Source organism: Mastigoproctus giganteus, chromosome 4, assembly GCF_048544385.1.
Source record: "Mastigoproctus giganteus isolate SK-2022 chromosome 4, ASM4854438v1, whole genome shotgun sequence".
In the NCBI taxonomy this organism is placed as follows: domain Eukaryota; kingdom Metazoa; phylum Arthropoda; class Arachnida; order Uropygi; family Thelyphonidae; genus Mastigoproctus; species Mastigoproctus giganteus.
Genome location: NC_143578.1, coordinates 200,652,802 through 200,669,655, shown reverse-complemented (window position 1 = coordinate 200,669,655; position 16,854 = coordinate 200,652,802). Strand labels below are relative to the sequence as shown.

The 16,854-nt window shown below is 34.8% G+C and overlaps 1 protein-coding gene across 4 annotated transcripts in view; it reads right to left on the bottom strand.

Moving 5' to 3' along the window:
- LOC150087322 (laminin subunit gamma-1-like) overlaps positions 1 to 16,854 on the bottom strand; it is a 327,255-nt gene that overhangs the window by 75,270 nt on the left and 235,131 nt on the right. For all 4 annotated transcript variants that reach the window (XM_090371124.1, XM_090371125.1, XM_090371126.1 and 1 more), the window contains 2 exons: positions 8,390 to 8,581; positions 1,978 to 2,287 (listed from right to left, as the gene is read on the bottom strand). In XM_090371124.1, the coding sequence (XP_090227250.1) occupies positions 1,978 to 2,287; positions 8,390 to 8,581 (502 nt within the window). The remainder of the gene's footprint in view (positions 1 to 1,977; positions 2,288 to 8,389; positions 8,582 to 16,854) is intronic.

Genomic DNA, 16,854 nt, shown 5'->3' with positions numbered 1-16,854 from the left:
CAAACTGACTCAACACTGTACTGTCCAGCGATGTCGACTGGCTTCACTTCCTTGGTTTTTATGTGTTTCTTAACTAATAGCATAACCCCTCCCCCCCTTCCTATCCTGTCTATCCTTTCTGTAGACGTTGTACTCCCCAAATTGCAGTTCTGCATCCCTTATATCTGTGTGACACCACGTTTCTGATATCCCAGCAATATCTGCCTTTGATGTTTTGAGCAATACCTCAAATTCATCAAATTTATTTACTAAACTCCTAGCATTGGTGTACACGAAAGTATACCTGCACCTGTTTCTATTCTTAGCTACCCTAACGCAACCCATGTGTTTACTTGTACCACAATGGCTCCCAGCAGTCTCTGAAATACCATGCATCTTGTTTTTCAGGCTTCTGCTCATTCTAATAGAAGCAGTGCAAGAATCTCTTTCACCTCTGCCAGTGGCTACTGTCAATCTATTGGTCTTTGTCTCCCCCCAAGCTAGCAGTTTTCCGACCCACCTAACACTGCCTCGATAGCATCAGCAAATATTCTTGCACCCTTTCTATTTAAGTGTATCCCATCCCTGTAGAAGTAATCTCTCCTGTTAACAAGTACAGTCCAGGCTGAAAAAAATTCTACCCCTTGAGCCTTGCACAATCTTTCCAGGGCCGAATTGATCGACAAGGCTCTCATCATATACTCCCTCCTATCGTGTCTGGGCAGAATTGCAGACACTTTCAAATTCAACCCTAATTCTCGGCTTTTGTTCAACAGTGACCTGTACTTGTTAAGTAATTCTGCGGGTCTCCTACTCTTAATATTATTAGTGCCAACGTGTACAACTATATCACCTTTTGTGCCCTTAAAAGATGATATTCGCTCCACAATGTCATCAACCTTTGCCCCTGGCAGAGGTTGATGATACCCTGGTCCTGTTCCACCTATCTTTTTTACAAAGCATGTTCCCCGTTTCTCTGACAATAGAGTCACCAACAACTACTAGTTCCTTCGGGACCAGCGCATTCTGCCTTGGGGGTTGTCTCTGTGTCACGCGATGCCCAAGTGCAAGCTCTGGCGTTGATGTGGGCAGCTGAGAGCTTGATGGGCTCCTCAATTTAGTTTCTTCGAGGGCATCCATCCTGTCCTTCAAGCTCTCATATAGGCCCACAGTGTGGTGAAAACACACTTCTTCTCCTGCTTTTGTCACATTTGGACAAATGGTGAAAGTCGCAGTTCTGCACACAGTGATATGTAGCATTAAAAGTCTGTAAGTTTCATACTGGCTTTTACTGCACTGCTTCAGCATAGGAATAACCACAAGTTTTATATTAGTATGTCTCAACTGATGTGGATTTGTTGGGGGGGTATGCACAATATGAGTGTGGCATGGAGGGGTGTCCAAATACTTTTGATCATACAGTGTATGTACTCAAGTAATAAATTAGGGAAAAAATTATGATGAAATACACACTTTGTAGCAGGAGGGGAGGGGCCAAATGATTAAATTTGTATTTCAGTTTCAGGCTTAATCCAACTGTTCTTATAATTCCATCACCTTAATATATAACATTTTATGTTATGTGTCATAAAAGGTGCATGAGAAAGCACTTTTCAGTAGCACATTTTATATTTTACAATAAAACATTATTATAACATTAAATAATGGAAGAGAAATTTTTGAAACATTACAGAATAATGCAACAATTTGAAACATATTCCATCCCTGATTTGGATAAATTTATCTTGTACAACCTCAAGTGTATACTACACACTCTTCACATATTGCATATCAGTGTATGCTGCACTTGCATATGCATCACAACCATGTGCATATAAGGAATCTGTGCAGTCTAGACTAGTTTTTTCCCCCACCCCAACCATATGATGTTTCTAAATATCATTTGAACATCCCTTTATACACATATATAAGTAAACACAGATTATAGACAATAATACATATAAATCGTAAAACTATAATTAGTATATATTAACTTACTGATCAGCAAGATGTCTAGATTCCTTAGCAATCTCTGACATTCTGTCTGACTGCTCTCCAAATCTCTCAGATCTTTTCATTGCAGAAATCCAAGCATCAGCTCCTTGCACATGTAGGTAATCAGTTGCTTTACGAAAAGCATCCTGAATTCGTTTAATTATCTCTTCAGCAACTGTAATATTGTGGTGGCCTAACTTACTGATGGCTGCAGCATCCTCTGTCTTTTCTTCAGTTTTGCCAGCTGTTGCCTGGATTTGATAAATACGCTTACGAAGATCATTTAACTGTCCAATAAGACTACCATCAGCAACTACAACATAAAAGTGTTAGAAAACAACCATGAGCTGATCTCCACCTTAACTCACGTATAATCACCTAAGTAATTTTTATACATAAAAGATCACACAGAGCAAATTAAAATCATAATAGAACCTGAAAGAAAAATAGTCAGAGCTGTAATCGAAAGATGATACTGTTATACATGTCGGCACTATTTTTTTTTTTTTTGGTAGTTGTTGGCACATCGGCTTCTGTGGCCATAATGCATCTCCCAAGGTTTTTTTTTTGCAGTACTTTGATCCAAGCCCGAGGCAGGATTCGAACCCGCGACCTCTGGGTTGCCAGGCAAGCACTTTACCCACCTGGCTAGCCCGGTCGGCGCACTAATTATATTAAGAGTAGGAGATCTGAGGACTGACTTAACAAGTACAGGACAAATTTGAAAGTGTCTGCAATTCTTCCTGAATACGAAAGAAGAGAATACATGTGGAGAGTTTTTCAATCAATTTGTCACCGGAGAGACTCTGCAAGGCTCATGGGATAGAATTTTTCCCAACATGGCCTGTACTTGTTAACAGAAGAGACCTGCTTTTACAGGGATGGAATACACTTAAATAAAAGGGATATAAGGATATTTGCTGATGCTATAGAGGCAGTGTTAGCTCGGTCAGAAAACTGCTAGCTTGGGAGGGATATACAGAAAAATCCCTGATGCCTCATTTTCTAGGCTGCTTCTATTGGAACATGCAATAGCCTGGAAAGCAAGGTGTTGGGGATTTATCAATCACTGCTGTGGGTCATAATAGAACAAGTAAATACTTGGACTGTGTTAGAGTAACTAAGAGTAAGAACAGATGCATGTATATTTACATGAACATTAATGCCAAGTGCACTGTAAATAAATTTGATGGATTTGATCAAGTCATGAAATGCAGACATTTTAGGGATATCTGAGACATGGTGGCACTCATGCTGTTGGTGGGAAAATGGATGCCAGTCAGGTATTTTTTCAAATTAGAAAATAGGCAAAAGTCTAATGGTGCCAGATCTGATGAATATGGAGGATGGTCAAAGATTTCAAAGCTGCAATTATATAGTGTAGCCACGGCAGTGACAGACCTGTGAGCAGACAAATTGTTTGGTGGAACAAAACTCCTTTGTTGAGCTTTCCTTGGTGGTTTCCTTTGATGTTTTCATTCAAATACTCACAAGGTCTGCATAATATGCCTCTGTGACTCTCTGGCCTTTCTGAAAGTAATCCACTAGCAACGACGCTCTACCAGCATCCCAAAAAAACTGATGCCATCACCTTACTAACAGAAGAAATTGACTTAACTTTCATCAGAAGAGGGAGAAGAGCAGTGTTTCCACTGTTTGGACTACTCCTTTGTCTCTGGTTGAAAGGACAATAAACCCATGTTTCATTTATTGTCAGAGCAAAAATGAGAGCAGGAGTGTTTTATAGGCCTAATGACTCTAATGAGTACAACAGACAATTGTACACAGAAATAAAATGGGCCAGTAAATCAGATTGTGTTATAATGGGGGATTTTAACTTCCCAGATATTGACTGGAACTTGTGGTTTGGTCACTCGCACACTAGCAAGACTTTTGTGGATTTATTGGATGATTGTTTTCTGCAGCAGCACGTTCGAGAGGCAACCAGAGAGTGTAATACTCTTGATCTGGTTATCAACAGTGATTATTCCTGCATTAAGAATTTGCAGATAAAGGAACCACTAGGTGGCAGTGATCACAGTGTACTGATGTGGGATTTACTTAAAGTTATAATTACCATCAGGGGTAAAAGGAAAGGTTTTTCTTCTTTAAAGGTGACTACAGTGGTCTCAGACAGTTTTTAAATTCTGTACAGTGGGACCAACTGATGATGTTACCAACAGCAAATTCTAAGTGGAAATCATTCAATGAATTAATCATGGAAGCTACTAGGCTTTTCATACTGATTAAGATTGTTCAAGGATGTCAGATGGATGTCAGATAAATTAATGAGACTCATGGCAGAGAAAAAAATGCATGGAATGCATATAAATTATCAGGTGACACAGAAGCATATGGCAGATATAAGCTAGTTAGTAATCAAGTCACAAAGGAGATTAGACAAGCGAAGGCACAGATTATGAGAAATCTTTGGCAAAGCATGCTAAGAGTGACATGAGTAAACACAGACCAGTTAGTTTAACTACTATTCCCAGGAAAATAATGGAATCACTGGTTAAAGATGCATTGCAGGATTATTGCTGATGCTATAGAGGCATAGCACAGCATGGGTTTGTTAAGGGAAATTCATCTCTAACAAATTTGATTGGATAATATGGTGTGGTTACAAAGGAACTGGATAAAAAAAAATAATTTTGATATAATATACTTGGATTTCAGGAAATCTTTGGACACTGTTGCACATGAAAGACTACTGTACAAATTGGAGCAGTATGGTATTAAGGATAGGTTGCTACAATGGATAAAAGGGTGGTTGAGTGGGAGAAGACAGAGTGGTAATCAATGGACGCTGCTCTTCATGGACTAATGTTATTGGTGGAGTTGCCCCCAGAATTCGGTGTTGGGCCCACTGTTGTTTTGTATATTTATCAATCATACTGATGAAGGTATATCAGGCTCAATGTCAAAGTTTGCAGATGATACAAAGGTTGGCAGGGTTGTTAGTGACAGTAATGGCATACTATCACTGGCATAATTCAACAGGATCTAAAAAATTTGATCAAATGGGCTGAGAAGTGGCAACTGAAGTTTAACATTGACAAATGCAAAGTATTGCATGTGAGTAGACGTAACTCCAGAGAAACATACCAACTGTGTGGTACTACACTAAGGGTGGTAGAAAATGAAAAAGACCTGGGAGTAATTGTGCAGGCAAATATGATGTTTTCTGAGCAGTGCAGACAGGCTGCCAGAGCGGGTAATGGAATATTGGCGATGATATACAGGAATTTTGCTAGTAGGGAAAAGGAGGTGATTATCCCTTTGTATAAGGTAATGGTCAGGCCACACCTTGATTACTGTGTACAGGTATGGAGGCTTCATTTTAGCAAGGATGTTGAGTTGCTTGAGTGAGTAGAGTGAAGGGCAGAAAGGTTGGTGAGGGGAACAAAGGGGTCCTCTTACCAAGAAAGGCTAAGTTCTGAAAATTGCAGCATTTGGAGACTAGGCACCTTTGAGGTAATCTGATTGAGGTGTATAAAGTCTTGAATGGGTTGAGGTTGAGCATGCTGAATTCTGATGGGATTCTTCCGCTTGCTCAGATTACAAACCTAACAGGGCATAAATTCAAATTGAGGAAAGACAGTTATAAAATAGATGTGTGGAAATTTGCTTTTAGCCAGTGGGTGGTTAATTGCTGGAACAAACTTTCATCTGTCGTTGTGGAAGTTGATAGCTTAAATAAATTCAAAGAGCAACTGGAGAAACTTTTAGAGCGAATGGATATGTTTGTTTTGTTATTTGGTTTTTAGGAGCATTAGCAACTAAGGCCATATTGCTCCGGGAATATGCGGTGGTCATTCCCTGACCTTTCCGCATCCTCTGTATTTGGTGGTGATGGGCTCGAACCCCGGTCTAATCAAGAAGCGTGTGCTACGCACTGCTACTCCTTCCAACCTGGCTACGGAGGCGCCCGAATGGATGTGTGAATTTTTTTTGGCTGATGCTACATAAGCTCATACACTTGCTTTCTTGCATCACATGCCTCCATTACTATTACTGTCTTGCAAGGAAATTAGCTGCTTGAAAACGAATCACATGTTCACTTGACTTAACAACTCTTGTACCTGTTATTATGTGGTACACACATTCAGATGAGATGCCCAAGATGCTGACAATGTGCCAAAGTGTCACTCATCACCAGATCATGCACACTGTAAACAACTTTTAGAGTGATGGATGTTGCAGGTTTTCCACGGCATAGGTCATCTTCCTGGCTCTCCCTCCCTTGTTCAAATTCTTCTACCCACTTCTTAATTATGGAATAGGAAGGGGTATCCTCTCCCAGTGTTGTAACCATATCCTCACTGCATTAGTTCCTTTTGTCCCAAATATTGGATGACTGCATGGTGAATAATTATGTCCATCTTTCATCATTTCCAGTTTGACTTCAGGACCTGTAATTAAAAAAAAGGTAATGAAATTGCATGAAACTTGGTGGGTTTCTATTTGAAGTGTTATACATTAAGTACAGAAAATTTTTAACACAGTACCACTACCCTTTCGTACTCAGGCCACAGACTTTTCAAATGCCACTCATATGCAATAACATTTTTACATTTATTACCTTCATTATAATATGTTTATTAATTAAGAGAATTACAATGAAGGTAATAAATTAAAAGTTACATTACAATAGAATAAGTATCATTTGAAGTGGAATAATCTTAGTTACATACACAACAATATATTTTTCAATGTGGCCCACTGTAATTCCGTGGCATTTATTGTCTAAAATCATTTTAAAAGCAGAGAATGATCTTTCCACATTGATGGAAGTGACGGGCTAAACTTAAAAATGTGAGCCTTCGAAGCCTCTGCTTGACTCCAGTTCCATTAACAAAGTCATCTATTTTCCTTAGAAATATGAAATTCAGAGTTCTTTTTTAAAAAAACATTATCAAATTTATTTCTTATTTTCTCTCCTGCGTCGCCAGGAAAGGTTGAAATTTTCAACTGAACTTTTATCTACCTCTTTACTTGCACTACACAAAGAAAGCCCCTGCTACAAGTTCAGTTATAGAACTAGGTAACTAAGAAAAATAAGTTTCAATGAACAACAAATGTTTTTTTTAACCAAAGGATTAGAAAGAATTGCCTTAGCAGTAGATACCTATAGATGAGTATCCAAAGCATCTACAACTTTTTTATAGAATTAAAGTTTTTGGCATAAAACAATGCTGTATGTAACCGTGTTCCTTACCTTGTGAAAATAAGTACTGGTGGAAGAGAAATGCCAGGTTGCATATCTCTATAAATAACTACGCACATAGGAGCTTTTACAAAGATCTTTTTTTATATAAGGAAAAAACCTTTATTAACTTTGCCAAAATTGTCCCACAATTTAGGAAAATTTTGGCAAAGATGCAGATGTTATGATATGATAACAAAAATGCAAACGTTATCATAATGGGTTGATTCTCAGTCTGGCCTAATAACTGTAAAGAATCATTCACAAATCTTGCAGTTGTGGAGTAATTTGCAATTTTCAGAACATTACAAGCAAGTAAATAATGATGTGAAGGCTTTCTGTAGTGTCATTTCTCACATACCAAATGTGCAATATAATGGCCACAAGCATCTGCTATTTTATTTTTCATCAGTGGACATCCAGATGCAATTTTATTCAATATTTTGATAAATTTTGTGAATAATATCATCATAAATATTGTTAAGATAATTGATCCTCAGAGTAGATTTGTCTAGAATATTTTGATTTATACAACATTTTTTTTCAAAAAATTATTTAAAAACTGGATTAATTTACTGAAAGGGAAATTGCTGCTTACCAATCCAATATCAAAGCAAGAGAAAGAGAGATCCTTTGAAAAGTGACTTTTCTCTTCTCTTGAAGTAGATGGCTTGGTTAAAAGGACTGATATGGTTATTTTTTACTTTCTTTTTCTTTTTTTTTTTTTTACCACAATGTACAATATTGTTTTCAAATGTTGGTCGACCTGTAATTTTTTTTCTTCATGGAACAATTCTTTTCACAAACAACAAAAGACAATACTGCCATTCTTGGTAAACTCTTTTTCATGACTGGTGATCAACGATTCCATAAATTTAGCAGCAGATTTGATTTTTGGCATTTCGAATGAAAGCTTGACTTACCTATTCTGTAAATTTTTTTTTTATAGCAAAACAAGCTGATCAAATTAATGAAATATGCAGCAGCAGTAGTAATATTTGTGTTATATGCACTAATTATTACAGCAACCACGATATGCATTTACACATATGCAAAGGCATATAATCCGATGTCCAGTAATAACATTACAGTGAAATAAGGTGTCTTATCCAGTGTAGTTATGAGAAATAAGGTGTCTTATCCAGTGTAGTTTAAAGTGCTATTAATTTATTAATCAACAATTTACATTAAATTATCAATGCTTACTTGCAGAACGACGGGCATCATCTACCAAGTCATTAATTTTCCTTATTACCTCCCTTAATTTTCGTTGAAAATCTAAGTCATCAACTGTTACCGGATGGTTTCCAATCTCCTCCATGAGTTTTGCAAGGTTTCCCAATTTTAAACGGAATTTATCAATTGCTTCTTCTAGTAGATCATAGCAAGGAGGGCAGTCTGAAATTAATATAAGCATGAAAACTTTGCCAATCCTCTACTAAACTAGACTAATATTAAAAACAGAAAAGGCACATAAACTTATTGTAATTCTAAGTCAAACTTAAAAACAGAAAGCATTCTGCACTAAGTTTGCAAAAGCCAGTAATAATGCTTTGGCATTATTTGAAGTTCTTTTTTATCTTAATTCACATTAACTATTCAGATGTTATTTATTTAGCTTATTAAATTTTTAAACTGGGTAAGTAAGATTTCTTTTGTCTCTATAAGGAGCTAAGACAAACTATGAATTTTCATCAGCTGAAAAAAGTTCCGCCTAAAAACCAATTTCTTACATGATATAATTTTGGTGTAAGCTTTAATATAAGCATATACTTTTGCACTGTCTAGTTGCTATTTAGCAATTACTCACTTTCCAAAAGAGGAAGCTTGGAAAGCCAGCTTGGCTTCTCATTAGTTAATGGAATTTATTCCCTGAACTAGTGAGAAGGTACTTCAAAAAGACCAAGAATATTATCAACCTGAATACATCAATGGTAATGAAAAATTACATATTATCAGTGATATGAGTGGCATGCATCATTCCCACCATGCATTACATTATGTACAAAGGCAGGAAATCCATTATTGTGTGTAACAACTAACAAAAATGATTGGAATGCATAAAGGAAATGGCCATCATACCCTAAGACAGTGGTTTTTTTAATAACGGCAACCCTCCTAAGTAATTTATTTTATTTTGCGGCACCCTTACTCAGTTTTCTCAATATATGTATATATATATGTTATATGTTATTTATTACAATAATATAATTATAAAAATTACATTTACATTTCATAATACAAATTATATATATATACAGTATATAATTTTATTCTTTGTATAGAGGTATACTAAGTAAACATCAATTACAGATCACCACAAAATTAAAAAGATACTGTACACCTTTTTATAATGAAATAAACATATAAATTAAAAAATAATAATAAGTTTAAGTAACTTAAACCCAAATTACGTGGCACCCCTGGAATGTTGTTGTGGCACCCTAAGGTGCCACGGCACCCAGGTTGAAAACCACTGCCCTAAGACATTTAACAATGACATATGATATGATGCCCATTACAGAACTGTTCATACAGATAAAAATTTGGTTATCATTTTCCTAACGATTAAATAGGAAAATTAAAATTTTCCTATTTAATCATTAGGAAATTCATTCTCAGTCCAAAATGAATATAAAAAATGAAAATCTTTTTGGTGGATAAAGGATCATTATTATTAACAAAATGTATGTTCAAATAAATTAGTTGACACTCAACTGAAGTTTTCTATTCTCTATCTCTGTACACTTACAATTCTAAAAAAAAAAAAAAAAAAAAGAATAACATTTATCAGAATAAAGAGAAATATGAGTGAATCTTTCTTCCAGCCTTCCAAAATCAGCAAAGTTTGTAAAGAAAATTAGTCATGAATATTTAAGTACCTTCATTTATATTTCAGCAATAATGTTTTAAATGTAACAGTTGATGTTTTTAATTTACCTGATTTTTTGATTCATTTAATTCACATATACAAGAGTATTACTTGCAGTTTTGAATTATCTGAGTTAGGTTTGCAAAATTAAATTCTGAATGGATGAATATTTATATTTTTGTTTGAGTACAGGATGGGAAGTTCCATCTGAAATCACAGCAGCACAAACAGTAAAGGGTTTAAAATCATTGCTCAAAATCAATAGTAATTTCATCAAAAGGTACATGTGGTCGAATTACCATGATGCAATAATCTAATCACTATAATGACTGGAATCGCTGTGATGCTATGACAAATGTAACATCTTCAACAGATATCATCTGATTAGCCTATCAAGGGAGAATATCTTTAATACTTCCTTTATTTCGTCATATCTCAAAGAATTTCTGATATTGTGTTGCTTGAGCTATAAGAAGGGCACAGAAAGGATTAGACAGGTGAAAGCAGAGTGTAAGAAATCCTTGGTGAAGAAAGATGAGAATGGTGACAAAGAATTCTACTTATATATAAATACAGAGGAAAATGGTAAAACAGACTGGACTCTTATGAGGCAAAAGCAGAGATAGAGAACAGGCATTGAAATAACTAACATGTTTTGGTTGTGGTAGATGCTAAAACAACAAAATCCACTGTTAGATGGTAGTTCTTTTACTATAATATTCATAACGCACCGCTTTGTCTCCCTTTTCAAAGAAGACACTCAAAGGATAGCACAAAAAAAAAGTGGTCCATTTTTTTTAACTATGTAATTTTTTATTATTTTTTTTTGTTTTCAGTACAGTTGTTCTCTTTAAAATTTACACTACATGTAAACACATTTAAAATAAATATTTCCTTTAAATTGGCTTTTATCCAATTATGGGATTTTAGTATAGCTAATTATGATAAGTTCTGTCGTAAAAAAATGAGGTATGATTGTAACATGTTAGAAGATATTATAGGCCTATTATGTGACAGATTAGTGAATGGAACAAAGGATTGCTCTTATGAAGAAAGGCTTAAGTTTTGCAAATTACAGTGTCTGGAGACTAGGCACTGGCAAGGTGATCTGATAGAGGTGTATAAAACCTTGAATGGTTTGAGCATGCTCAATGCCAATGGGATTCTTCCTCTTGCTCAGAATAATCACCTGAGAGGGCATAAATTCAAATTCAGGAAAGACAGATGTAGGATAGATGTGTGGAAATTTGCCTTTAGCCAGCAGGTAGTTGGTTGGTGGAACAGACTTCCATCCCTTGTTGTAGAAGTTGATAGCCTAAATAAATTTAAGGCTCAGCTGGACAGGTATTTCGAATGAACGTAGGGGTGAAATGGGAATGGTTTTTTTTTTGGCTGATACTGCATAAGCTTGCTTTCTTGCATCATATGCCTCTACTAATGCTAATGTCTACAGATCCTGGAAAGATATTAAGAATAAAACAACAGCAATAAGGTCTTAATAAGCTACTTCTGAATAAGTAATATTTATATCATTAATAAATATATCAAGCATACAAAGTAATATAAATGTGCATAGCCTGGCCACTTTATCAGGACTATTGGGGGTTGGACTATATGCAACATACATAAAATAACAAAACAAAAATTGAAGCATAAAATAACAGAACAAAGCCACACAACCCAATTAATATTTTTTGCATCATTAATAAATAGAAAAATGCCTAAAAATCATCTGTGAATATATGGAACTGCTGCCAAAAGTATACAGTGCCAGAGCAAGGTGCTGAAAATCTGGAGCTGATTATCAAGTATAATTATTATGAAATGACAGAACAATTAACCACTGCATTTAATGTGGAAACATCATCAGGAATTGTTATCAATACCATGCATTAAACTTTTCAAATGTTGCACTATGAGAATAGGAAAACCTTGCCAGTAATCTCAGACATTAACCAGAAAACACAGCTGTATTGATGCATGCAAAGGATAGATGCGGGAGGACCACAGGTAAGCCATGTGGTCCAGTGAATCCCAATTTATGATTTTTACCACTGATGGCAGAGTGCACACATGGAATACAGTGTGAAAGAATGGTTTGAGGAATACAAGGAAAACTTCAGGCATCTACCCTGAGCAGCACAATGCTCGGATCTCAATCCCATTGAGTATCTGAAATGTTGTAATAACCTGCTGTGTGTGTGTGTGTGTGTGTTGTGTGCGCGTGCGTGCGCATGCACGCATCATAATCAATCCCAATTATTTTTTACAAACAGTCCCTCCATTAGAGTTAGTTGTAACATTTTCCAAAAATTGTTCTGTAGTAATTTGTATGTAAGCTTGAAAAGACCAGAACTTTAACAAATATAGCAAGTAGAAACACAAATGTTTCTTAAGCAATTGCAAATGATGTATAAAACTGATTTTTGGCAAAAAGGCACAAAATTGTAAAAAAAAAAAAAATGTATTAGAACTATACAGGTTTTCCTGAACCCAGCTAATATGGCTTATGAGATGAACAGACACTTCATTTCAATCTTTACCATAAAACAGGATATTGTAGTACGGCAAAATCCAGTTATAACAAATTTCTCGAAGATACACCACCATTTTGTTCTAATGAATATCACTGAAAATTATTTCAAATCATTAATTATTTAAATAAATTCTGCATTTTTCTAATATATGAAATAGTAATTTTCACTTTATTTTACTGAAGTATTGACTTGAATATCAATAATAAAATAAATAAAATGACAAAATAAGTGTAAAGTACTACACATGTTTTTGAGAGAGTTTTGAAAGCATCTTTTATTTAAAATAAATATTACATATTCAGAAATATGGCACAGTAGATATTTAATGTTTAACTTATTTTTTCAAAACAATTCATCTTTAGTGCAATTGAAAATATGTTGGACCAGCTCGTGATAAGTTGAGTTCATTTACTAATTCTGACACTTTTTTTTTTGCCTGTAAACATTCCCATGTGAGTGAACTGCTTATGGGAATGTTTATAGATTGAAATAATAAATCACAAAAGCCTCTTTTGTCACTGTCCCCATACCTGATTTTTGAATATCTTTGTTTCCTCAAATAAAAAAAAAAAATAATGACTTTTCCAATACCCAAATTCATACATCACATGGCTTTTTTATTTTTCTAGATCACAATGCCAGGATCTAGAAAAGTTGGGCAGATGGACTGAGAAGCGGCAATTGAAGTTTAACATTGACAAATGCAAAAGTACTGTATATAGGTAGAAGTAACCTCAGAGAAATGTACCAACTGTGTGGAACTGCACTTAAGGTGGTAGAAAATGAAAAAGACCTGGGAGTAATTGTGCAATCATATGAAGTTTTCTGAGTAGTGTAGATAGGCTGCCAGAGCGGGTCATGAGGTATTGTCAATGATAAACAGGAATTTCGCCAGTAGGGAAAAGGAGGTGATTATCCCTTTGTATATGGCAATGGTCAGGCTAGGTCTGGAGGCCTCATTTTAGAAAGGATGTAGAATTGCTTGAGCGAATACAGAAATGGACAACAAGATTGGTGAGGGGGAACAAAAGGGTCCTCTTACCAAGAAAGGCTTAATTTTTGAAAATTGCAGTGTCTAAAGACTAGGCACCTGCAAGGTGATCTGATTGAGGTGTATAAGGCCTTGAATGGTTGAACAGGCTCATTTCTGATGGGATTCTTCTGCTTGCTCAGATTACGAACCTGAGGGAGCATAAATTCAAATTGAGGAAAGACAGTTGTAGAATACATGTGCAGAAATTTGCCTTTAGCCAGCGGGTAGTTGATTGCTGGAACAAACTTTCATCTGTCATTGTGCAAGTAAATTTAAGGAGGAACTGGACAAACTTTTAGAGGGAATGGATGTGTGCCAGTGGCGGATTTAGCACTTGAGAGGCCCGAGGCGCAATTCAATTTTGAGGCCCCCCCCCCTCTAAATATTTTCGGTACCACTACAGTGTGCATTCTACGTGCACGTTTTTACTATAGCACGCGCTCTAGATTTGGTGTTGCGGTTTTAATCATTTTGGTTGCGCAATTCTTTCATACATATTTTAACTAATGTTTAAATGAAAAAAATGGCACAATTAAGCATTAATGATAATAAGTACTCTACTTCAGATTCACTTAGTTCGCATAGATATTTCATATAATATGTAGGGATATTCGCATAAGAGTTTACTAACTTCTCATATTAAATTATAGTTTTATTCAGTAACGGTAATAATGATGAGTGTAAAAATTAAAAATGAAACAATTTTATTTTTTTTTTCGAGACCTGAGATTTGAGGCCCCAGGCGCGCGCCTCATGCACCTGTGCAGAAATCCGCTACTGATGAGTGCAATTGTTTTAATTAATTAATTATTATTTTTTTGACTGATGCTACATAAGCTCATATTCTTGCATCACATGCTTCTACTACTACTACACCATACAATGGATACTACAAGGGTTAATGTGATCCTGAATTTTTTTGCTGCATCTTTTAAAACTTCCATTTTTTAAGTGAATTCCATGACCATATTTACAATATGAGTTACACATTGCCATTCATAATTTTTAAATTAAATTTTTTCCTTCATTTTAAACAAGTATATTTTAGGGCATAGGTGGACTTTGAAAATAATTTGTTTTACTGAATTTTTGATCAAAATTATTTTGTTCAAACAAAAGTTGCAAAGCACTGATAATGTAGCACTGATAATTATTATTGCATATACATTTATATTTATGTAATTATTTTAATATATCTATATCTGTATTATTTCATAACTGACCTGAAATTATTTCAGGTATCCTAGTGCACATTACAACTGAAGAGTCCCTCTTCATCAACTCCTCACAATGAAATATGGAAGTTGCTCTCTTGCATGACAGGAACTTAAAATCATACTATAACATGAAGCTACTATTCAAAGCAATTCAATACTACAGAGCACTGATCAAGATACCAAGTATATTGATCAGTATTCATCAATGGAATATCTGAAGTGACCTCAAAGCCATTGATACATAAATGGACATGCAAAGAGGGTCACAAAATACTCCAGTTTCCTATGGCTATAGGACAGCCATTCTACTGCAAACTATTACATCAGACTTAACTAGTCTCAAAGAAGCACATGTGAGCCAGGAACAAATAGTGTGCATTATGTTCCATTAGTGCAGTGTTTCCCAAACTTACAATAATTACATACTCTTTTTGAGAGTTTAGTCTTACCGGCATACCTCTTCTCATTTTGTTTTGATGCCAACAAGTGCAGAGAATCCAACTTCACACAAATAAGAAGAGGGAGAAGGGCAAAGATAATTTAGGGATAGTTTTAATAATATATTTTATCTAGCCTAGAACAAACACAATACAATACATGGTACTCATTTATTAATATATAATAACAGTTATACATATATACTATATAGAGAAATAATAATAGAAATCAACAATCATTCTTACAGCACAATGTAAACATATGGTGGATTCATACCAGTCTGAAATTAAATCACACATGTTAGCTATTGAAGAAAGCACATTTTTAATGCTTACTATTTTGGTATTCAAATTTTCAGTATAAAAAAAGTGTTTAATGTGAGGAATGGAACTGCTTAACACTAATGAGGGGATATTTGGGTCGATGTCTGTGTTTTGCAGACGAAGATGGAGCTCCACATCAATAAGACAGCTTAGTTTTTTTTTGTTTTGATGCCAACCAGTGCAGAGAATCTAACTTTGCACATATAGAAAGTGGGGGAAGGGCAGAAGTACTTAACAGCTTTATCCAATAGAGCTCAATACTCAGAACTAATGCCCGAACAAAATTATGTCAGTGTATTTTGAAATTTGGCAATGTAAACAAAGAAATCTGAACATGTTATTCTATAAATTACTTATAATATAAACGTGTATATTTCTACAGTACACTATTCTCATATACAGTGGGTTCTGCTTATTAGAATCGCACATTGGGAAACTGAAAATTGATTTGATTTACCAGTTGATTCAGCTATAAGGTTATTTTTTTTTTTGTAAACATAATGTTCAAAGAAAAAACATATTTTTTTAGTACAGCACAATAATTCTAAATTTTATAAATCACATACAGTAAATTAATTGAAAATACTTAAATACAAGTAGATATAGTAAATAAAATAATAATAAAAATTTTAAAAAATTAACAAATATATACAGTATCTTGTACATATAGTCCAAGTTGTTGAAGTGCTTAAAACCAAACAACGTAATACATAAAATCATAATGCAACATGTAATGTTGGAAGGGAAAAAAAAAAAAAAAAAGAGAGAGAGAGAGAGACTAATTAACTATGAAACTATTTAGAGCTGAATGAATCATGTTTTCTTTGATGATGATGTAGTTCCCATAATGCCCAACTTCATGGAAGCTGCTCATAGAGAACATGGCTGAGTCAAATAGTGCATTGTATTTTTAGACACAGTTAAATCCTTTTGTTGGTTTTATTGCTTCTACATTTAAAAGTCTATGTAAAATGTATACATTTAAATGAAGTTTAAATTGGTAGGTACCAAGCATTTTTAAAATTTTTCACATTACTCTTACAACATTCATTGAGTAATAAAAGATAAGTCAAAATTTAACAAATTGTACATTTTGAAAATACTGTTACTAGCATTCTAAAATTAACCCAATTACTATTCATACATACAACTAGAGCTTACATACTGAGATTCCAGGATCCCGAATACTGAGATCCTGGTAATTTTTTTTCAATATTCAAATACCGGTATTGATACAAAAATACCAGTTTT